The sequence below is a fragment of the Protopterus annectens genome, chromosome 13.part0, assembly GCF_019279795.1.
Source record: "Protopterus annectens isolate FY-2018-M chromosome 13.part0, PAN1.0, whole genome shotgun sequence".
Lineage (NCBI taxonomy): Eukaryota > Metazoa > Chordata > Ceratodontiformes > Protopteridae > Protopterus > Protopterus annectens.
In genome coordinates this window covers 672,056,580-672,079,273 of record NC_056747.1, presented here as the reverse complement: position 1 = coordinate 672,079,273, position 22,694 = coordinate 672,056,580, and the positions used below count along the sequence as shown (strand labels likewise).

Sequence of the window (22,694 nt, the reverse complement as noted above, 5' to 3'; positions counted from 1 at the left end):
TGAAAGGACAAAGACAGGATAAATGTACACACCAAAAAACAAGGGGGGCTGGAGGGAGAAAGCAAATAATGCAGCAGTGATTATTCGAACATCTACTGTTATGATAAGTTTATTTACACAACTGTACCATGTTCAACATCTTGATCACTTTTGCAGTAGCCTTAGAGATATGGGTAGATTACCCTAGCTTACTACATTTGGGAGGTGAAAGGAGGAGAGTCCAGAAGCTCCGGGAGAATGGATCCAGCAAAGCCTGACTTGGACCTAGAGAAAGAATCAAGCTTAAAGAGCTTTGAAAAAGCATGCACAGAGAACCAAGCACTACCTTCTAGAATACTTAAAGAATCCAACCCTTTCCAAAAAGCCATAAATTAAGCTAAGGCCCTGGTAGAGTGGGCCTTGATCATGACTGGAATCACTTTGTTATGGTGAGTATAACAAAAGGTTATAGCCTTAGACAACCACTTGGAAATAATGTGCTTTGACATGGGTGGTCTCTTTTTTTACCTTCACAGGAAATGAACAATTGGTCCAAGGATCTGAAACAGTTACTTCTGTCAAGATAGTACCCAATTTGTCTGTGGACATCCAAGGTATGCAATATTCTCTCCTCCTCATTTTTAGGTTCAAGAAAGAAAACGGGGAGGTGGATAGTTTGGCTTAAAGTAAACCTGGATACCACTTTAGGCATAAAAAGGATTAGTTCTCAAAGAAACCCTATCTCTGCAGAAAATAAGATAGGGTTTACTTATCATAAGAGCTTGCAACTCAGATACTCTTCTTGCAGAGGTCAGAGCAATTGGTGAAAGTATCTTCCACGTTAAGAATCTAAAGTCAGTCATGTTATCTGGTTAAATGGAGCAAGTGTAAGCTTCGCTAACACAAAATTAAGATCCTAAGGAGGGGCCACCAGTTTACTCTGAGGCCTCGAGCAAAAACCCATTCAAAAACATTTTGACATGAGGCTGCATTGAAAGAGGGGGGTCCATAGGCAAAGAAGCTGAAATGGCCAAGAAATGAACCTTGAAAGAGAAATAAGAAAGGCCATAGGATAGTAACTCACACAAATATTGTAAAACCAGAGAACTAGTCCTGAATGGGTGCTGTTTATGCTGCTGGCACCAACTAGAAAACCTTTTCCATTTGCCAATACAGGACTTCCTAGTAGCAGGCTTTGTTGCCTCCATTAGTACATGCTAGGCATGTCCTCAGTAAACAGTTGCCTAAAAGGAATTAAACTCTATCATCCAGGAAGTCAACTGAAGTTGATTGATATTGCGGGGGGGGGGGTATATCAAATACCCCTGCTCTTGTATAAGTAGATTCAGTCTTCAAAGAAGCTTGTGGTAATTGCTTCTGGCCATTTCCAAAAAAAGAGAGAACCATGGTTGCCCGGGCCAGAAGAGAGTCACCACAATGACCTTGGGGGAATTCTTCTGAACCTTTACAAGTACCCTGGACATTAGTGAAAAGGGTGAAAAAGCATACAGGAACGTTCTTATCCAAGGAAAAGAAAAGGCATCTTTCTTCCTGGCCTTCATGCATGCATGCAGTCCTGAAACAGAATCTTGCCAGTTGATTGTTTAGAGAGGAGGCAAAGAGGTTAACTTAAGGAACTCCCCACAGATGGATCAAATCTTAGAAGACCCCCTGATCTAGTCTCCATTCATGAGGGTCTGCCCCGGTCCTGCTCAGCTTGTATGCCACACAATTTTCCTCTGAAGGAATGCAGGATGCCTGTAGAGTGAGACTGTGCTGTGAAACTATATCCCAAGCTAACATGTGGTACGACCTGTTTCCCCCTTGTTTGTTGATCTACCACATGACTGTGGCATTGTCTATAACCACTTGAAGAGGTTCCGGGGATCAAAGATGTTTCACAGAGTTGAGTGCATTGATCAGCGCAAGCATCTCCTTTATATTTATGCGATTGTGTCTGTCCTCAGTGTCCCACACCCACTGCACTTTAACCTCTTCCAAAAATGCTTCCCAAGCAGTCTGAAGCGTCTATGGTGACTAACTGTTTTGCAGAAGTGAGGGAGGAAGAAGGGAAGCCCTGGATTTAAGGATCTCTGCTCTCTCCTCCAAATGATTTCTCTTCTGATAAACCCCAGCATTGGAATTTGAAAAGCTAAAGGGTGATGGGGCAGAGGCCGAAGAGATTTGAGATACTACTGTATCTTTTTAGTCTTGCCAGGAGTACCATGAGAATCACAGATGCCAAGAGACCCAAAATCCTGATGTATTCCCACACGGTGACCAAACTTTGAGTGGAAAACCTTAGAAATAAATCTAGATATGGATCTATTTTTCCTGTGTAAGAAAAGCTCTTTGAACTGAGATGTATAGTTAACATCCCAGGAACACAATCCTGTGTGAAGGTGTCAAAAAAGACTTTTGAATGTTCTCTTGGAATCCCATTTTGTATGAGATCTTTCACCTAACACAGACATTCCTGACACTTTGAAAAAGACTCTAGAAAGATAAACAAGTCATTTAATATGGAAAAGTGTGGATACCCTGTAGCCTATAATGAGCTATTACTGAAGCTAGACACTTTGTGAGCACTCTTGATGCAGTGGATAGTCCAAATTGTAAGGTAGACAACTGATGATGTGATCCAGACAAACAAAATCTTGAGAAACGTTTGAAGTTTGGATGAGTAGGGATGTGATAAGCATCTTTTAAGTCTAGCGTTATCAGGAAACTTGAAAGAGGAAGAAGAGATAGCAGGTTGTGAAGTGACATCATTTTGAATTTCAGCATCATCACAAACAGGTTTAGGAAAGAAAGATCCAGGACCAGTCTTCAAGCATTTTCTTTCTTTGGCACTAGTAACATCCTTGAATAAAAACCCTTCCCCCACCTGGGAAGGAGGAACTGGTTCTATCACTCATTGGAACAGCATGTGATGAAGAACCAGTGGAAACAAAGTCTGAGCTGAGGATGAAGAATGATGCCATGGAATGGAGAAATTTACTCCCACATCCATCTGTAACCTTGATGAAATATTTTCAGAACCCATTTGTTTGAAACCATTTGTTGCCAAACAGAAAAATGGAAATTCAGACTTTCGGGAAGAAAAAAGAGCCAAAGTAGGAGGGGGTTATAGAGTCTCAAAGAGTCATTCAGACTTGTGGGACTGTCCTTGGTTTTGGGAGATTCAAGACTTCTTTTTGGAATCCCCTTGCCATTTCTTCTTAAATGTCTGATTTATTTTGTTGAGATCATGGTTTCTGCTTTTTGCCAAAATTGGATGAGGAGACAGAAAATCCCTTGGAAAATTTGGAAAAGGGCAGAAAATCAGATTCCTTGGATCAGCTTTCCCCTTTTTATCACACTTTTTGATCACCTCTACTGCAGAGGGACTAAACACTAAATTTCTATCCAAGGTTAAATTTAAAGTCTCAATTTTAACTTCATCTGGGAGGGTCTGAGAATGCAGCCACACAAACCTCCCCAAACTAGTACCAGTGGCCATAGCCATGAAAGAAGTATCAACAGAGTCATACCCACACTGTAAACAATGAGTAGTGACCTGTGCAACAGGAGAAACTAAGTTAGCATATATTTTTTTCTCACAAGATGAAACTGCAGATACAACATTCCTCATACTTTCACAATTAATCAAAACAAGCTTTTAACATTTGAGCCTGACAACTGAAAATTCTGAAAAAATAGAGTTGCAGAAGTATACATTTTTCCCCATACTCATCAATAATTTCCCCATACTTATCAGAAACAGGATTGGAATTGACTGTGTGTGCTTAGCAGCAGTGGGATCAACAATAGCTATAGCTGCTGGGACAGGTCTAGAAATAGTGTACAACAATTAAAAGACTAAGGAAATGTACACATTCTATCTGCCTTTTGGCTACCATGAAATTTGCAGGCATTAATATGTGCATTCGCTAAAGCAGGAGGAACAGCAGGAGTGGGTGTAGGATCCTGAAATTCTTTCAGTAACAACTCATAATATTTTCTAAGAACTGAGAAACCTCAGTGTGCTCCCACTGAAAACACTGGCACATTCTCTTACCCACTGAGAGGACCCCAGCAGCCGCAGAGGGTGTGGGCTAACCGCATTCCACAGTGGTTGTAGGTGCTGCATCAGAGGAATTGGCAACAGGAACAGTCTCTGGGGAATTCTTCTCAATAGGAACTTCGGGGACAGCATCAGGATTATTCGAATTAAGTACACTGTCCTCTGAAATCTGAACAAGTGTAGAGTCACTCTGAGAAATAAGAGTCTTTGGCACAGGCAATCTGTTGTGTCACTGGTTTGGAGACTGGAAGTATATGTCTTTGCGTCCTTCTGAAATCCACTCCTTCCGATTGTACAATATAAGATCTCGGTTCCTCACAAATATTTTTTATAATTCCCACTCGTCACATTCTTTAGATGTTTGCATTCTTATGAACTCTCCTTGTCTTAATGGTCTAAGAGGTTTGCTAGATTTAATGTAATACAACTACTGTGAGTAATGTTTTTTTTCAAATGTTGAATCTTGATCACTCTGTTCTTAGCATTTGGAATCAATAGCTGTTTACTGAACAGCAAGGTTGTTCTTGTCTGTTTAGACATTAATCTCTAAGCAGGTGAACCAAGCAAGTTATCTCGGGGAATATTTCTGAGACTGAGTAGAAAAACACTGGTACCACCTCTCTTGGATTTCTCTAACAAATATTTAGCACTTTCAACTGCAAGCTCAGCTAATCCATTGGACTGCAGATACTCAGGCTACTAGTAACATGGACAAAGTCCCAAAGACTCAGCAAACTTCTTGAACTGCTGACTTGTAAACTGTGTAATATTGTCAGATACAACTTTGTGCAGACTACCATGGACAGAAAAATGGCACTGCAATTTTGTAATGACAGTGCTAGATGTTAAGTTAGGAAGAAGGTCAATTTCAAACCAATCTGAGTAAGAGTCTATTAATACTAAGTAATGTTGACCATTCCATTCAAAAATATCAGAAGCAACCGTCGACCACAGTAATTTAGGAATCTGGTTTAGCTGAAGTGGTTCTTTTTGTTGGTGCGATATAGTACTGTTGGAAACAGAACATGCTAGAGTTTCCTTCTCTATATGCCAAAATACTATGCCTCTTGCCCTTCTTTTGGATGAATTAGTACCCAAGTGACCACGGTGCAAAACTTTAATATATTCCTGTTGTAATGCTTAAGGAATTACCACTTTAGGACCTTTCATGATGATTCCATCTTCCATCATGAGCTTGTCTTGGTAAGGAAAATACTTCTGTATGTCAAGTGGTAAACTGGTTTGTTGCATAGGCCATCCTTGACTGATAAAATATTTCAGCTTCTGGAGAACTGCGTCTAAAGCTGTGTGATTTCTGAGTTTATCAAGATGTGATGAGGAAAATTTTCTGACTTCCATGACTTCAAAGTCTGTTTTCTCATTATCATGCTGTTCTGTTTGTCTGGGTGCTCTCGACAAAGTATCTGCAAGATATATTTGTATAAATAATATTGAAATTGTACTTTTGCAATTTTAACATCATGTATTGCAAGTGTGCTGGGGCTGAATGTATTGTTTTTTTTTTAGAATTGTCACTAGAGGTTGGTGATTAGTCTCTGTTTGAACAGGTTTGCCATAAATATAATCATGGAACTTTGAACATGCGAAAACTACTGCCAAAAGCTTTTTCAATTTGCGCATACTGCATCTCAATTTGGGTTAAAGTTCTGGAAGAACAGGCAACTGGTATGCCATCTTGAAGACATGCTGCACTAAGACCATACTTAGAAGCACCACAAGAAAGAGTTACTGGTTTGTGGACATCATAATATCTCAATGTGGGTGGACTGGCAATTTCTGGTTCCAGAACATCAAATGCTCTTTAGTGTTGTGCTAACCAGGACCAATTTACATTTTTGCATGTCGGCTCTTTTAACGGTGCTAAACCCTTACTCGGGTCTGGGATGAACTTCCCTAAATAGTTGACCATACCTAGAAAACGCTGCAAAGATGTGACACTGTCTGGAACTGGCATCTCAAGAATTGCTGCTTGCTTATACTGATATGATTGTAAGCCAGAACTAGTAAACAAATTGCCCACAAAAGTAACTTCTTTCAGCTTGAATTTATATTTCTGAGGATTCAGTTTAAGACTGACTTCACATGTATGGTCTAGAACTTTCTTGAGGTTTCTATCATGTTCGTCTTCATCACTGCCCACTACAGTAATGTTGTCTACTATGATACCACATGAATAACCTGAAAAAAATTTGCTCCATCACACGATGAAATACTTCACTGGCAGAATTTATCATAAATGGCATTCTTAAGAATCTGTACCTACCAAATGGTGTACTGAAAATAGGTAATGAAGATTTGTGATCCAGCAAAATTTTACAATTTTTACTGAACCTGTCTACCAGTGGGTTGGCTATATCCACGTCATTTGTGCATGTGGTGTCCTTGACCATCAGTTCTGAGCAGATTTGGGTGTTTCCCCTTAGACTGCAGACGTATGTGAAGAAGGCCTTATGATCGTCTTAAGCAGATGTGGCCAATTTTGAATGTGAAGTTAGCTTTGAAGGACTTCACTAATAATCTTATTTGCCTGTTTAAGCCAAGGAGACATTGCTTCCAATTTGGCACCTGTTCTTCTTGGTCCTGGATAGCAATCAGCAATGTCTTTCTTTTGTTGTAGAGTTTATTTATAGCTGATGACCTCCAGACAGGTTTACTCCTCCTTGAGGAGGAGGATTTTGTTCTGTCAGGTATTGCTGAATCCATGCATTTATATAAGTGGTCGTATAGTACTTTGGTGCAGGTGTGGACATTAGTTCCAGTTCCTACTGTTGGGAAAGAGGGCTGTGAAGCTGTTTAGACCTTCCCTCAGGAGGTATTAATCAGCTTTGGAGAAGTTTTTTTGTTTAGCCCTAGCTGTGGGGGGGGGGGGGGTCAGGGGAGATGGTAACTTCAAAGGTGACCGCTTTGTGCTCTCATCTTACTATGGATGATGACACTGTGGGGATGTTGCAGTGGTTTCCTATGTTGGTTAGTACCAAGTCCAAGATGTTGTCACCTCTTGTGGGGGTGTCAACCAGCTGGTCCAAGGCAGTGGCATTGACGAAGTCAAGGAATCTGAGCATTTGTGTTCTGGCTTGGGTAGTTCTTCCAATAAATGGTTGGGTAGTTAAAATTTTCCCAGGATCAAGCTATACGGTTGAATCTTAATAGATTCCAAGAGGTCCAGATAGGCGGCATGGGCTTCCTGAGTCAACGCTGGGAGCCTGTAGCTAACTATGATTTGTATAGGGGTCTTGTCAACCATTAACTGCACCTGGAGCATCTCCTATGCATCGTACTGTTTGAACAGTCTGGAGGTGTGTGTATCTTTAAAATATAATGAAATACTACCTCATTTGGCTTTGTTGCCCTCAGTTTGGGGTCTGTACATATGATAGGATGAGTAACCAGGTAAGACTGGGGTGCTCTCCACAGCTTTGAACCAGGTTTCTGTGACTGCACAAATGTCAGCATCTTCCAGGGTTAAGAATGCTTGCAATGAGTGCAGTTTCATGTTGAGACTCCTAGCATTCAGCAGTGTTAGAGAAAAATGCATTTCTCATGACTATTCTCCACAAAATGCATATTAACTTACAATTTCTTCACAAATAGATTTGGTTAATTATTTAATATTTGCTCATGTTAAAAATATGTAGTATAGATGAATAGTTACGCAAACCTTCTTCTTTCGGCTGCTCCCATTAGGGGTCGCCACAGCAGATCAACTGTTTCCATTTCCTCCTGTCCTCTGCATCTTGCTCTGTCACACCAACCACCTGCATGTCCTCTCTCATCACATCCATAAACCTTATCTTAGGCCTTCCTCTTTTCCTGTTACCTGGCAGCTTCATCCTTAGCATCTTTTTCCCAATATACTCTGCATCCCTCCTCAGCACATGTCCAAACCAACGTAATCTTGCCTCTCTGGCTTTGTCTCCAAACCTTGCAACCTGGGCTGACCCTCTAATATACTTATTCCTAATCCTGTCCATCCTCGTCACACCCAGTGCAAATCGTAACATCTTCAACTCTGCCACGTCAAGCTTTGACTCCTGCCTTTTTGTCAATGCCACTGTCTCCAACCCGTATAACATAGCTGGTCTCACTACCCTCTTGTAGACCTTCCCTTTCACTCTTACTGGTACTCGTCTGTCACAAATCACTCCTGACACTCTTCTCCACCCACTCCATCCTGCCTGTACTCTCTTCTTCACCTCTCTTCCACACTCACCATTAGTCTGAACTGTTGATCCCAAGTACTTAAACTCATTCACCTTCGCCACCTCTACTCCCTGCATCCTCACCATTTCTCTATCCTCCCTCTCATTCACACACATATATTCTGTCTTAGTCCTGCTGACCTTCATTCCTCTTCTCTCTAGAGCATATTACCACCTCTCCAGGGTCTCCTCCACCTGTTCCCTACTCTCATTACAGATCACAATGTCATCTGCAAACATCATAGTCCATGGAGACTCTTGTCTGATCTCGTCTATCAACCTGTCCATCACCATTGCAAATAAGAAAGGGCTCAGAGCCGATCCTTGATGTAATCCCACCTCCACCTTAAAAGCATCCGTCACTCCCACCGCAGACCTCACCGCTGTCACACTACCCTCATACATATTCTGTACCACTCTTACATACTTCTCTGATACTCCCGACTTCCTCATACAATACCACAACTCCTCTCTAGGCACCCTGTCATATGCTTTCTCTAAATCCACAAAGACACAATGCAACTCCTTCTGACCTTCTCTGTACTTCTCCATCAACACTCTCAGAGCAAACATCGCATCTGTAGTGCTCTTTCCTGGCATGAAACCATACTGCTGATCACTAATCATCACCTCCCTTCCTAACCTAGCTTCCACTACTCTTTCCCATAACTTCATGCTGTGACTGATCAGTTTAATCCCTCTGTAGTTACTACAGCTGTGCACATCACCCTTATTACGCAAACCACAGATACTTATTGTAGTTCTAAGTGTTTCATAACTGCATTCTAATATCAAGCTGCAAGTGTATTAACAGATGACTGAAGGTAAAGAAAGTGCTGAAGGGTTTAACGGATGTTACAAAGACTGGTTTCTAAAAGCAGAAAGAACACAATGTAAAAGATTTTGTTTTATGTAAGCTCTGCTCTTCCCAAGCTACGATGGGTAGTTACAAGGAATGTTGGGGTTAGAATGTTACTGGTACTGAAATATACAAGGTCAAAAAAACAAGACTTATTGCCAGGCCAGATGGCTTGTGTTTTTCTAAAACATTACTGTTACTAAAAACATGACTGTTAAGTGTTCACGTGCAGCACTAAGCAAGAAGCACGAGAGTCTGCAGAGACCCTATTTGTCAATGTCAGTATTCTGCATGCATGATACTGATAAGAAAAGGAAATAAAAACTGTGTATTTTTGCTGCTTGGGAAGACTGATTTTTAAACTGTGAAGTTAGTCTCCCAGCGCTGACATATGTGGATTTAAATAAAAAGAAAATGTTTTGCACATCCTAAAGAGTTATTCTTGGCTCAAGACTAAAAGGTAATTAGTGTTATGTACATTTTAAACTGCACTTTAACATTTTGGTGCAGTGCTTGAAATCTGAACTTTGATCCTGCTGCAGAACACTGTGGAATGAATAATAAAGGGTCCAGCACAGAAAATTATTCTGTGAATTCCACACTGTTTTGTATAGAATGGCCGGAGATCGGACACTTAACTATTCAGGGTGAGCAAACATATTAGGGCTAGAGATAGAAAAATAGCTTTGGAAAAATGTTTTTCTTTCTTTCCTCTCTTTTAGGCAACTGCAGTTCAAAGTAATAGTGTTAATGTGTTTATTGCATTGTTAAATGACTGACTGCTATAAAGTATATACTGTGTACTGTTTTGTTCAATGACTGACCTTGCTCTTAAGCATATGTGTCCTGTTTTGTTCAATGACTGACCTTGCTTTTAAATATATAATGTGTACTGTTTTGTTGAATGACTGACACTGCTTTTTAAGTATATGAGGTTCCATTTTGTTGAATGACTGAGTTGCTTGTTAGGTATATGGTATTTGCTGCCTTGTGGAATGACAGAAATGTGCTTATTCATTGTATGTCAAAGTAATAGTGGGTAGTTCCCACAAGACATAACAAAAAATTTATTAATGAAAAAAAAAACACAAGGAGGTGCCTTGTGTCGAGGGAGGTACCCTCAAGTGTATAGTGGGCAGATCCCACAGGAACTAAGGATAAGGTTATGTGCACATAACAAAAAGACAATTTCACACAAGGAGGTGCCTTGTGTTGAGGGTGGTACCCTCAAGGTTATAGTGGGTGGATCCCACAGCAACTAAAGACAAGTTGTTACTGTATATGTGTATATATTAAAAAACAAAAACAAACAAACAAAAAAAGAGAATTTAACACAAGGTGGAGCCTTGCATGACTGTTTGCTTTGTGCTGCTTTAATGTACAACTGATGTCTGTGTTGTTGTGTGAGGTTATGACTGCAGAGAGAGAGAAACTGAAAAGTTAAAAGTAGGGTTAATTCAAATTTATGAGCCTACATCATGTTGAAACGTGTGTCTGTTATTAAATCAAGTACAGGTCCGACTGTGTGAAAGTACCCTCAGAGGGTCCAAAAGAGTGGTCAGTTTTGGACACAGTTATCCCAATTGCAATGCTGGAGCTGTAAATTTTGAAAGCAAGGGGGTGCTGTGAGAAAAGGCTGATCAAAACTTCTCCTCTGTCACTGCATGATGACAGAACTCTTAGCTTTCCCTCCCTGAATGGTTTGTGGATTGATACAGTTATTTTCCTGTCCTATGAACTGCCAGGATCCAGGATCTGTAAGGTAAGTCTTAAAAAAAAAAAAAAAAAAAAAGAAATATATAACAAACGAAAAAAGAGAGAGAACAATGGGAACAAAGATAAGCAACCAAGATTGAATCCTTGAAAATGGAACACCTGCATATTTTATGTATCACAGTTAAAATAAAGGAAGTTGTAAGTATTTGCCTGATTGGTTTCAGCTTACTAAGAATTGTTCTGGTGGGGTGTTTCCATTAAATGGAACTTATGATAAGGATAAATTAATGCACTTGAAAGGTATTTTGGAAAAAGAAGAAAAACAAAGTAAGTGGGGAACAAATGTCAGCATTTTATTCTTGGTATACTGAAGCTCTTAAAAGGAAAAGAATCAGCATTAAGGGGGTTACAGGATGCTAATAAACAACTGTTGCAACAGGTAAAAGATGTTAAGAAAGCAGTATAGACCAGTAAAAAGGGATCCATTTATCCTGTTTTGGCAGGTTTGGGAAAAAAAAACAAAACTAAGGATGGCCAAAAAGCAGACACATCTAAAGAAGATGATAATCTTCCAGTAGCTACTGCACCCCACCCCTATTGCCTCTGGAGCGGATCTTTTGGAACCTTTAAAAAATGGGGGGGAGGGGCGCTAATGCTGATTTGCATACCATAAATAAATGTTTTCTAACTAAAAAAAAAAAAAAAAAAAAAAAAAAAAACATCCATGAAGGTTTAAGGAGGAATTTAAAAAAAAAACTATAATAAAATGTTACAACCCTACTTTGACAGATTTAAAACACCTGCTTCAGGAAGTTACTTCAAATGAAATAAGAACACAGTGAAAAGGCTAAAATAACAAATTTTACTCCCACAGGAAATGCACTAATAGATAAAAGGATAGCATTGTTAAATTACAAAAGTGTGCCAGGCATGTAGGCAAAATAAAGAGAAGGTCCCTGCAGATTATTTGAGTTATCTTAAAGCAGTGTTTGATAAACATTCAAATATCAGACCCAAATGAACAAGCTAAACCAGCTATTGCAGCTGCCTTTGTGCAGGGTTTGTAAGCCCTGTACAAAATCAAATAAAGCAAGTGCTTATAGACTGGCAGGAAAAAGACTTACAGTAGTTATTAAGTGCTGCAAATCACCTTATTGACTATGGCAGGTTAATAAAAACAAAAATAAATCTTGACCCTTTGCTGCCACTGGATCAAAAAGGACCCTATGTTAAAGTAGAAATAAATGCAAAGCAAATTCCATTCCTGGTGGAACTGGCAACACTAGGTCTGTATTAAAAGTTACTTCAGACAGTCAAATATCAGTATCGAATCAAAGTAAAGGCAGTTTGTGTAACAAATGCTACTGTTACATAGCCTATTTTAAAACCTATACCCATTTCTTTAGCTCTGATTGAAGAAAGGCATTCTTTTCTTTGAGTAAAAGTATACCAGTAAATCTTCTATGCAAGCTGGGTTACACCATTTACTATACACCAGAAGGGATTCCAACAGAATCAGAGGGGGAAGTATTAGAATTTTTAGCAAAATCTAAGAAAATCCTTTTGAAGGCATACAGACAACTGAAAACTGCTGCAGCAGGTATCTGCTAACTTATGCGTTAAACATGCTAATGAAGTAGGTATAATAAAACCTGCAAAACTAAAATAGAATCCATCAAAACCCCTCCCTAAAATTCCACAGTATCCACTGAAATCAGAAGCACAACAGAAAGTCAAACCTGTAATTCAGACTTGATACAAGAAATAAATAGTGCCAGCTATAAGTCTTTGTAATACTCCTACTATTCAACCTATAAAATAAAAAAAAAAAATACTTATAGGTTTATGCAAGATCTGAGGGCTATAAACAATGCAGTATTATCAACTTTTCTTGTGGTTCCAAAACCAGCAACAATACTTAATTACATACTATCTACAGCAAAATATTTTTTCTGTAACAGTTCTCCATTCAGCATTCTTTTCTATACCTATCCATTCAGAAAGTCAGTTTGCTTACTTTTACTTATAAGGGACAGTAGCATACATGGACATGGCTGCCACAAGGATACACTAAATCTCTTTCATTATTTTCTCAAATTCTAAAAAAAAATATTTAAAGGATGTGACATTTCCAGGTGGGTCTGTGTTCGTGCAATATGTAAATAATTTACTAATAGCATCTGATTCTTTTCAGCAGTGTTATTTTAGCTATCCCTGCAGCAAAAGGGCACCAAGTGCCAACAGAAATATTACAGATATGGTTACCTCAGTTACGTTATTTTTGGTCATTTAATATCTCACAGTAAGATCTTACAGTAACTATCCCTCACACTGAATCATCTTTATTACTTAAAATGAAACTCAACCCCTCTTGACTGCACGTCTAACTAAATATGGATGTGCACTTTTTTTTTTCCTGATCCATCTCTTTCTCTAATACGCTGCCCTGTTTTAAATCCTGCATTTTTGTTGTCTATTGCTAAAGATGGTAAAGAGAATGACTGTTCGTGTCAGACTAATTATCTGCTTTCTTCTAGAAAGGACTTATGCACAATGCCAAATTAAATTTATGGATGGTGCCTGATCAAAATGAAGATTTGGTCGTAAAAATAATATTTTGTTTTAACAAAAACGGTGTCTTTTTTTTTTGCTGTTAAAAATTTTCATTGAAAGCCAATCAAAAGGGCATAGATAATTTGGCAGATTATGCCACCAAGCAGACTATAAAAGTAATAATTCTTATTTAATGCTATTGGAAAACTCTAATAACGATAACGTATTTCATTTTGATAAAGTTTCAGTTTTCAAGCTGAAGCACCCCAGGGAGAAGTTCAGAGGTACCTCAACGATGGATGTATTAAATCCTCTGATGGAATATGGTGACATCCAGATGGCCGACTAGTGACGCATGCCTCCTTGCTACCTTACCTGGTAAGGGCATGTCCTTTACTAGACCATGCAGGTAAGACAGCTTTATTTAATCAAATTACCCGAAGTTGGTATACCACTCATGTCTCCTCTTTGATACTTCAGTATATTAATAACTATGTGATTGTTTAGAATACAATGTCAGCAAAAATGCAAATATTAAGGGTGTATGCTTACCACCTTGGGGACCTTTTGTTTATGTACAGCTGGACTTTGTCCAGATGATTAAAATACATAATTTACAATATGTTTTAGTCGTGATTTGTATGTTTTATGCATGGGTAAAAGCTCACCCATGTCACAAAGCAGATTCTGTAAATTTGGTGTACCTTGCACTATTAATAGTGACCAGAAAACTCAGTTTAATTCCCTGATGAGGGAGCTGTGTGAATTTTTTTTAAGCTGAGTCTTCACTGTCCCAACCATCAGCAATCATCTGGACTAGTAGAGAGAGTTAATAGGACCCTTAACATTTTTTTTTTCAAAGATTTGTACTAAGCAAAACTTATAGTCAGAGACACTTGGAATTCTACAAGGAAACTGAGACCCTATGAGATATTAATGGGAAGACCCATAGCCCTTCCAGCTGCATTTGGTCTAATTATTTAAACTTTATATGTTTTTGTAATATTTTTGAAGATTGTAAAAATAATGTTCTTAACATGTTTTTGTAATACTCTGCAGCCTCAACCCCATCGGGCTTCCACTAAAAATGGGCACATATCTAGTCAGACTTTCCTGGTAATCAAATCTCAATAAATTAAATCTGTAGGTTTTGTTGAATGTGCATCTTTCACTAACTCATTTTCATTGTCAGTTTTTGAGGAAAGATCAGAATAATCAGAATCTGTCCAATTTCACCTGAGAGATGCAAACATGCCTTTAATGAAAGCCCAACGCATTATCTTTTATTCCTCATTAGCCCTTGTAGCGGTTATACAGTATTGGCAATCCAGACAGATTTTTTTTCTTTCACCATGAAAAGGACGTGCTTTTATTACAGATATTAATATCACTTATAAACTTCTTAGTTTCCTTTGTCTCTAATTCAGCATCTAAGGTTTGCATTTTAGATTCCTTCACCTTGTAATAAGTTATTTAACACACACATGCGCACGCACGCAACATGTGTAAGTATGACCTGAACCACTTCCAACAAAATGAAAGTCAGGACTAACAGGGCTGTGACAAGGCACATTAAATTGTACCAACTCTTTCTCTACTGACCTCTGTAGTGAAAAAAATATACACTTTGGTTAGGTAAGATAATTCTCCAATGTTGGAGAGAAGGCTACTGAGGAAGTTGGTTCTGAAAGAAAATAGAAGGGGAGAATGCAGTTGAGGTAATTAGAAATGGTTTAAAAATGTCTTCAATAAAAAAAAAAGGAAACTGTACAGAAAGATTTTAGAAGTGCAGCAAATTGTGACTGCATTTAATGGTTCTGGTTAAGAATTATATTAATGGATTCAGAATCAATGTTTTATTTTTATCTTTTTATTACTCCATTGTGTTTTTGTATTTTTATACACCTCACTTCAGATCAGGATACATTAAATAGTGTTGCTTATTTCTGCTAAGTGGAACTCATCTCAAGATTTGTCAGTGTTCTACAATGTTGTGTTCTTAAGTGCCATTGCTGCCTTTCTTTAAAACATATGCTAAAGTAGTAGTTAGGAGTGCGTGGGGGTGTCTAACACAGCACATTATTTACTGGCTCTAATCTCACTTGGAAAAGAAGGACTGGTGCTTACTATGCTGTTGTGTTTTCTTTAAATGTGATATCTGGCAGAGTTCATGGAACCTACAGCTCAGTAATGCAACAAACATACCATGCAGCACTTTGTAGTCAGAAGGCATCTAATGGATTTTAATAGACATCTATAGGAAATCAATAAATTTATTACCTTGGGCAAGCGCTAACTGCCAGTGTCCAATGCTAACTCTCTTACTGTTCATCAGAGGGAGGGGAAAGGATGCAACATCTCCTGCTGCAAAGACTCCTTGGATGTTGGTTTGCATATGCTACAGGAGAAAAACATATGAAAATACAACAAATGTGATCTGAATACAATATTCTGTGCTAGGAAAATAAAAATACATGTCTGCACTTATCGGCATTCTGAATGAAGACAAAGAAAATGTGTAAGCCTTTTTAAATAAATGATTTATTAGAATTACATATTGCAATGCTACGAGGAAAAAGCAGTATCAGCTCACCAGGGAAAACAGTTTAGTTTTATGACACACAGTATGGCACGTGTGTTGCAGATAAGCCACTACATTTTCCAAAATTTACCAAACCTGGGTACAAATGAAAACAGATAAAGCTGCATTCAGAGAAACATTCAAAAAGACCACAGCTGCATTAATTACAACACAAATCTTCAGGTCCATAAATCTGTTAACTTAGACCTTTTACATTCTTGTCATTTAGCATTCTTAGCAATTTTTATTTTCTAACAAAGTACAATGACCTTGTGGCCTGTTTTTAGGCATAACTTTAAAAAAAGAAAAGCAGATGCAATAAATGAAAGAAAATTTAACTGCCTTCAGACACCCCTTTGTTATCAAGTTTATAAATGACAGAGACAGATACTATAAAAGAAGTAACAAGCCTTCTGCTTTGGTATTCATACAAACTGGATAATTCAAGACGAGAAGAGAGTTCTGTATATGCAAATGTAAAATCAGGAAGAAAAACATTCAGAATTCATAGGTTGGTACTAGGCTATCAGCCCTAGGGCCTATACAAGCCTAGCCATAACAATTCCCTGGCTATTTCTTCCCACGCTATTTACTTCCCTGGACCCCTGTCTAGCAGGGCGACTGACGTGATCCCCGGGGTGAATTTCCTTTCTCCCATCCAATCGTCAAGGTTCCTTTTGAAGAGGACCAAAGAGGCACTCTGCTTGACATGTATGGGCAATCTATTCCAGAGTCTGGGGAGGCTCTGGGTCAGCAACCTATCCCTCCAGCATGTTTTGTTTATTGTGATGACAAGGTTTAGATCCCTGGAGCATGTGGCTCTGAGGGATTGGGATTTCTTTAAGTGTAGCATGTCCAACAGCTCTGGGTTTGACATGGCCTAGTATGTTAAGCAAAGATCACCTCTGAGTAGACGATATGCGACAGAGTATAGCTGGAGTTTTTTAAGGCGTTCAGCGTAGGGCATCTGCTTTAGGCCTGTGATTCTTTTAGTGAGGTATTTCTGTGGCCTTTCCAGTTGTTGCAGATGTCTTGAGAGGTGCATACCAAACGGGGCATTGTATTCTATAATGGGTCTAATGAGGGATGAGTACAGTGGGACAATGACCTCCTTCTTTCCTGGATGAAAAGCCCTTAGTGATGAGGTGTGCCACATAGAAGGATTTCCTGACTGTTGTGGCGATGTGGTTATCGAAGGTGAGACCACTGTCCACCTGTGTCCCTAAGTCTCTTATCAAACTTTCGGTGTTTAGTGTACTGCCACCTATATGGTAATTTACGGATACATGTTTATTAAATTAAATGTTGTTCGTGTTTTTCTTTCGGCTTTTTCCCGGTTACGGGTTGCCACAGTGGAACTCCAGTCAGCTAATGATTGGCAGTAGATTTTTATGCTGCCTAGTTGGTAGCCCGATGCCCAACCTTCAATGAAGGCACACCCATTCACGCATGTTTTTCGAACGCCACTCGACCGCTGGGAGGACATGCAGCCAAGTGGTGTTCGAAAGACATTCAGAATTAAATGAATTGTTAACATTTCTACATTTTAGCATCAGATCGCATTATAAACTTACATATGGTACTGGACAGTACCTGAAATGGTCAACTGTCTGTCACTGTTGCTTCCTGCCAAGAGAAAACGCTGAAAAGCAGGAGTATGAGGCAGCTGCTAAGTGCAGAACAAACTGAAGGCACTCTATCTGCATGTCAGAAGGTTATTTGAAACAGTAGTATCAGATACAAAAATGCCCCAGTATTTAACCTATCAACCAGACCTCTTTAGAAGGCTTTTTGTGCATTGGACTCAAGTTTGCGGTTTATTTTGAATAAAATAAATACTGCATATTACCTCAGTCCAGATGTGTTTTCCTTTATTCTTCCCCTTATAGAGGTTGAAACAGTGTGTACTACAAGACTGAGAGAGGATACAAGAGACCTAGACCAAGTGGCTGTGGAATGTGTGTAACTTTGAAAGATCAGTTTTTAAAATTAAGTATTGTTGCTTGCCATTGTCTGTTTGTAGGATCTGCAAAAAGGGAACATTCCATATATCAAGACTGTCATAGGTTCATAGGTAGGTAGTAGGCTATCTGCCGGAGGGCATTTATAAGCCTAGCCAGAGTGTGTCGGCTTTCACCGCCCCATTGATTAATTAACTGAGCCTCTGTCAAGCAGAGCCAATGAAGTGATCCCAGGGGTGTATTTTCTGTTACCCATCCACTCGTCAAGGCTTCTCTTGAAGAGTGTTAGTGAGGGGCTCTGCCTAATGTAGTTAGGAATTTTGTTCCAAAGCATGGGGAAGTCTCTGTGACAGGAATCTATCCCTCTAGCATGTTCTATTTATTGTTGTGGCAAGGTTTAGAACACTAGAGCGCATGGCTCGCAGTGACTTGGATTTCTTTAGGTGGAGCATGTCCATCAATTCTGAGTTGGACATGGCTTTGTAAGTCAGGCAGAGATCAACTCTGAGTAAGCGATATGCCACTGAGTACAGCCGGAGTTTCTTCAGTCGGGCTGCATAGGACATATGTTTGAGGCCAGTAATCCTCTTGGTGAGATGCTTTTGTGGTCTTTCAAGCTGTTGGAAGTGTCTTGTGAGGTACATCCCAAATGGGGCATTGTACTCTATGATGGATCTGATGAGTGACGAGTAGAGGGGCACTATAACCTCTTTATTTCTAGATGTGAACCCCTTAGTAATTAGATGGACCACATAGAAGGATTTCCTAACTAGTCTGGCAATATGATTGTCAAAGGAGGGATTACTATCTACCTGGGTCCCCAGATCTCTTATTACCTCTTCTGTATTAAGGGGGCTGCTGCCTATGTGGTAATTCGTGGGTGTATCGTTTTTCCCAAATATGATGACTCTGCATTTTTTGGCATTTAGCTTGAGGCCATGACTTTGTCACCAGGTGTCTGTCTCAGTAAGGCCTTTTTGAAGGATGTCCGTGTCAGCCGGAGTGTCAATTATGGCTCCCAGTTCGCAGTCACCGGCGAACTTGGTTAGCCATAGTCCTCCTGTGTTTGCCTGTACTTCTGAGAAATATATGCCTAACAGTAGGGGTCCCAGAACTGAGCCTTGCGGGACACCACTTGTGATTGGTTGAGTCAGACCTAGAGCCAGCTATTCTTACCGTGTGAGTTCTGTCTGTAAGCCAGTTGGCAACCCATCTTGTGATGTAGGGGTTTATGTTCAGGCTAGTGAGTTTTTCTATAATACCCGAGTGAGGAACGGTGTCAAACGCCTTGGCGAGATCAAGGTAGGCTGTGTGAACCACCTTTCCCTCGTCTATGGCCTTGGTAACTGTCTCGAAGAAGTCAATCAGGTTTAGTAGGCATGATCTGCCCTTAACAAAGCCAAACTGGGTTGGGTCAAGTGTTTGGAGGTTCCCAATGTCTTTGTTAATGAGTTCCATGATGATGCACTCCATAGCCTTGCAGACCAGGCTAGTCTTTGTAAGGCTAATTGGGTAACACTTGAATTTACACCCCTTCACAAGTGAGCCAAGAATGATGTTTCCAGAGCTAAATATAGGAAACAGCATAGGCATTCACATGGACATGGACCAAAATTACACCTCTCATGTTTGAGCTGCTAAGTACACAGTACCATCCAGTAGCTTGGTAGATGTTATCTTTGACACTGTGCCGCTGTTTCCAAGAGAACTGAAACTAATTTTTTACTTTCCTAGCAGTATGCAATTATGTTTTTTGAAAGCTAGTTATACATATTTTAATATTTATACTTGTTTAGATAGCAGTCAAACAAATTTTGCTTAATTTCTACCTGTATTTTTCTGAGGCAACACGGTATTGTCTCTCAAGGTACAGTGGTTAGATCAGCTGCTGAAAAATCTTGTACAAAAACATTTCTTTGATGTCTGGCTTTGAAATTCCCGCTTCTGCCTTTTTTAACCATTAGAAATGGGCCATAGTTATTTTTGTTTAAACATGTCAGATTTTTGTGTGTACTGGTTGTCATACCAAAAAGCTACCATGTAGTTATTCTGTTACTTGCTAGAATTCAAGTTTCAGGTATTTCTTGTATATGAAGTGTAGGATTTTTGAAATTTGGGAAGGTTCAAAACACATGAACTCTTGTTTTCCAAGTTTCAGTTTTCAGTTGTTTCCTGACCGGGAAAGCCCACTTAAACTGTATCTTTATTGTAGCTTCTGGATCTAGTATGAGTACATTTTTGAGACTTAAATTGTCAGAAGATATGAGAATTAAGACAACTAATTTCACAAGAAAATAGTGCCTCTAGTAAACCTGAAAAGGTTCTGAAGTAGCACACTGCTGATGCATAAAGCCCAAGCACAAGCCAACCTGTAAAGTAATTTTCCTACATTTCTAAAATGGTATATCTATCAGGAACTCATCAGAAATTTACAAAAGATTAAAGGCATTTCTGTTCCCTCAAGTAAACATATTATTAATGAGAAACTGTTTTTAGGTTATAACAGACTTGTACATTTGACTGTGGACCTGCAGAAAAAGTTCTTTAGAAAGAATGCTACATTTTCACTGAAAGTTATTCATGTTGCTTTCAATTTAAATCAAATTCACAGCTGTGTGAAGTTGTACAAGAAATGCATATATCTAATGAGTTATTGAATACTAATATAATTCCTTCTGATTAGGTTTCTTTTAGTACATTCTGGATCTACAAAATAATCTGAATGGTGCATAAACAGCTATCTAAAGAAGATGGAGTTTTGGTTGTCTGCATAATCTGTCTACAAAAGTACCCTTAAATGAGAATTTAGAAGCTATCAGGGGAACTATGTTTGAGATGCTACGTGTGGCACCAAAAGGTTTGTAAACTGCAAATACTGTATCTAGTCTGAGTACAAAAAGGCATGGTTGAAACCTAATATGTGATAACACCAGCCTGATTCGGATTCATCCCTTCCTAGGTTTGTGACCTTATCACAGTGACAGTGGATGGGTCTGCATATCCATGTGATCCTTGCACTTATGTCAGGAACATTCTTTTACTGTTAAGGTCATTCTTACAAACTGGTCTAAGAGGAGGCTGGCCAAAGAATGGGTGACAAAATTTGACCCTTGTGATTATAACTTCACAGAATAAGAGAACCTCACCCAGAAGATGGATATCATTCTCAAAACCTAGAGGCAGAACTCGGGGTGGAGTTTAGTGGAGATCACTAAGACGATCCACTTAATCAAATTGGACTGAGTTTGCCATCATGAAATTATCTTTGTTTCCACATGCAATATGTCTCCAATATTAAGCACCTTATATTTCAGTCTGACCTTATTGTTCATGTTTTGGTCTCCTCTTGTCTGAACTGGTGTAACCCCCTATATCTGGGACTTCCAAACATTGAGCTTGATTATTTATAGACAGTGCAGAACTCTGTTGCCTAGCTAGTGACTGGTGCATCATGTTACAAATCCATTACTTCAGTTCTGCATAGCTTGCATTAACTCCAATTCCCTTCCCCTGTTGAAGCTAACACCCTGTCAAATGAAAGTTGCAAAAGCATTAGCCCTAAGCCTCCCAAACCAGAACCATTCAAGAGTTCCCACTAGAACAGCCAGAGTGTAGATAATACTCCAGGTTCTTTTTAGTACCAAAAAAGGCAAAGGACCGCATGCCAGTTTTGGATTTCAGGGGCATAAAAACATCCATCTCAAAATAACCCTTTTTGGTGGTTTTGGTGCAGTCTATCCTTCCTTGTCTAACAGAAGACTGGATATTCCCTTTAGACCTCCAGGATACTTAACTCCACATACAAAATGCAAAAGAATCCATGAGGTATCTGCACTTAAGAATCAGAGGAAATCATCATGAGTTCTGGACTTGCCTAATACCCAGAGCAGTTCAACAAATGCACTCATATGGTTGCAATGCACTTGATCCTACAGGGAGTCATGGTATTTATGAATCTGGGTAACTGGTTGCTAAGCTTCCTCAACTATAAATCACTTAGTGTTAGTGAAACTGTCTATGATAACCTTGTTCTATTCTCTAGGAACAATACTGAACCTAACAAAATCCCAGCTGCAACCCGCTTAGTTGCTCAAGGTGCTGTCTGACTACAAAGTTATGCCATGCAACTCTATCCATATATAGGGTTTAGGGTCTTCAAGATATGGTCTCTTCTCTTCTTCTATCCTCCCCAACCACAGTCTGCTTTTGCCCCAAGATGCAGGTCATCATGACAGACTCCACAGGAGTACTCCACTGGACTCTTCAGGTCCAACAGTCTCAGAATACAGATCAAATTCACACCTCTTAGGTCTATGAAGGTCATTTCACATGGTGGATGGGCACCAACAATGTTCCAGTTAGCAGTCTCATTCAACTCTCCTCTTCTATGTCATCAGTCACCATGGATGCACTAGCTCTGGGATGAGGATGCACTTTAATGGCAGACAATTTAGATAGTCTGAATGTCACTGGAAATTTCCGCTCACCTCAATGTAGTGGAGAGGACAGTAATCTTTCACATCCTCCAAGCATGCCAAAGCTTCATTGCAATGGGAGTTCTTACCTTACATATGGGCAATGTGGCAGTTGTATGGTATGTCAACAAACAAGGCAGGAAGCAACATTACATCTTATACTGGGAAGCTTTGTTAGTGTGGTAATGGGTGATGTCCAGCAACTTTTTTGTTGCCATACATATCCTTGGGAGTCCAATTTATTGGTGGATAAAATAGCATGTACTTCCTGCTACACAAATGTG

General features: G+C 39.3%; 1 protein-coding gene across 4 annotated transcripts in view; it reads right to left on the bottom strand.

Annotated features, from left to right (window-relative positions):
- The window catches only part of LOC122787576 (apoptosis-inducing factor 3-like), a 1,199,414-nt gene that overhangs the window by 311,778 nt on the left and 864,942 nt on the right, over nt 1-22,694 (bottom strand). For all 4 annotated transcript variants that reach the window (XM_044054360.1, XM_044054361.1, XM_044054359.1 and 1 more), the window contains one exon: nt 15,674-15,791. In XM_044054360.1, the coding sequence (XP_043910295.1) occupies nt 15,674-15,791 (118 nt within the window). The remainder of the gene's footprint in view (nt 1-15,673; nt 15,792-22,694) is intronic.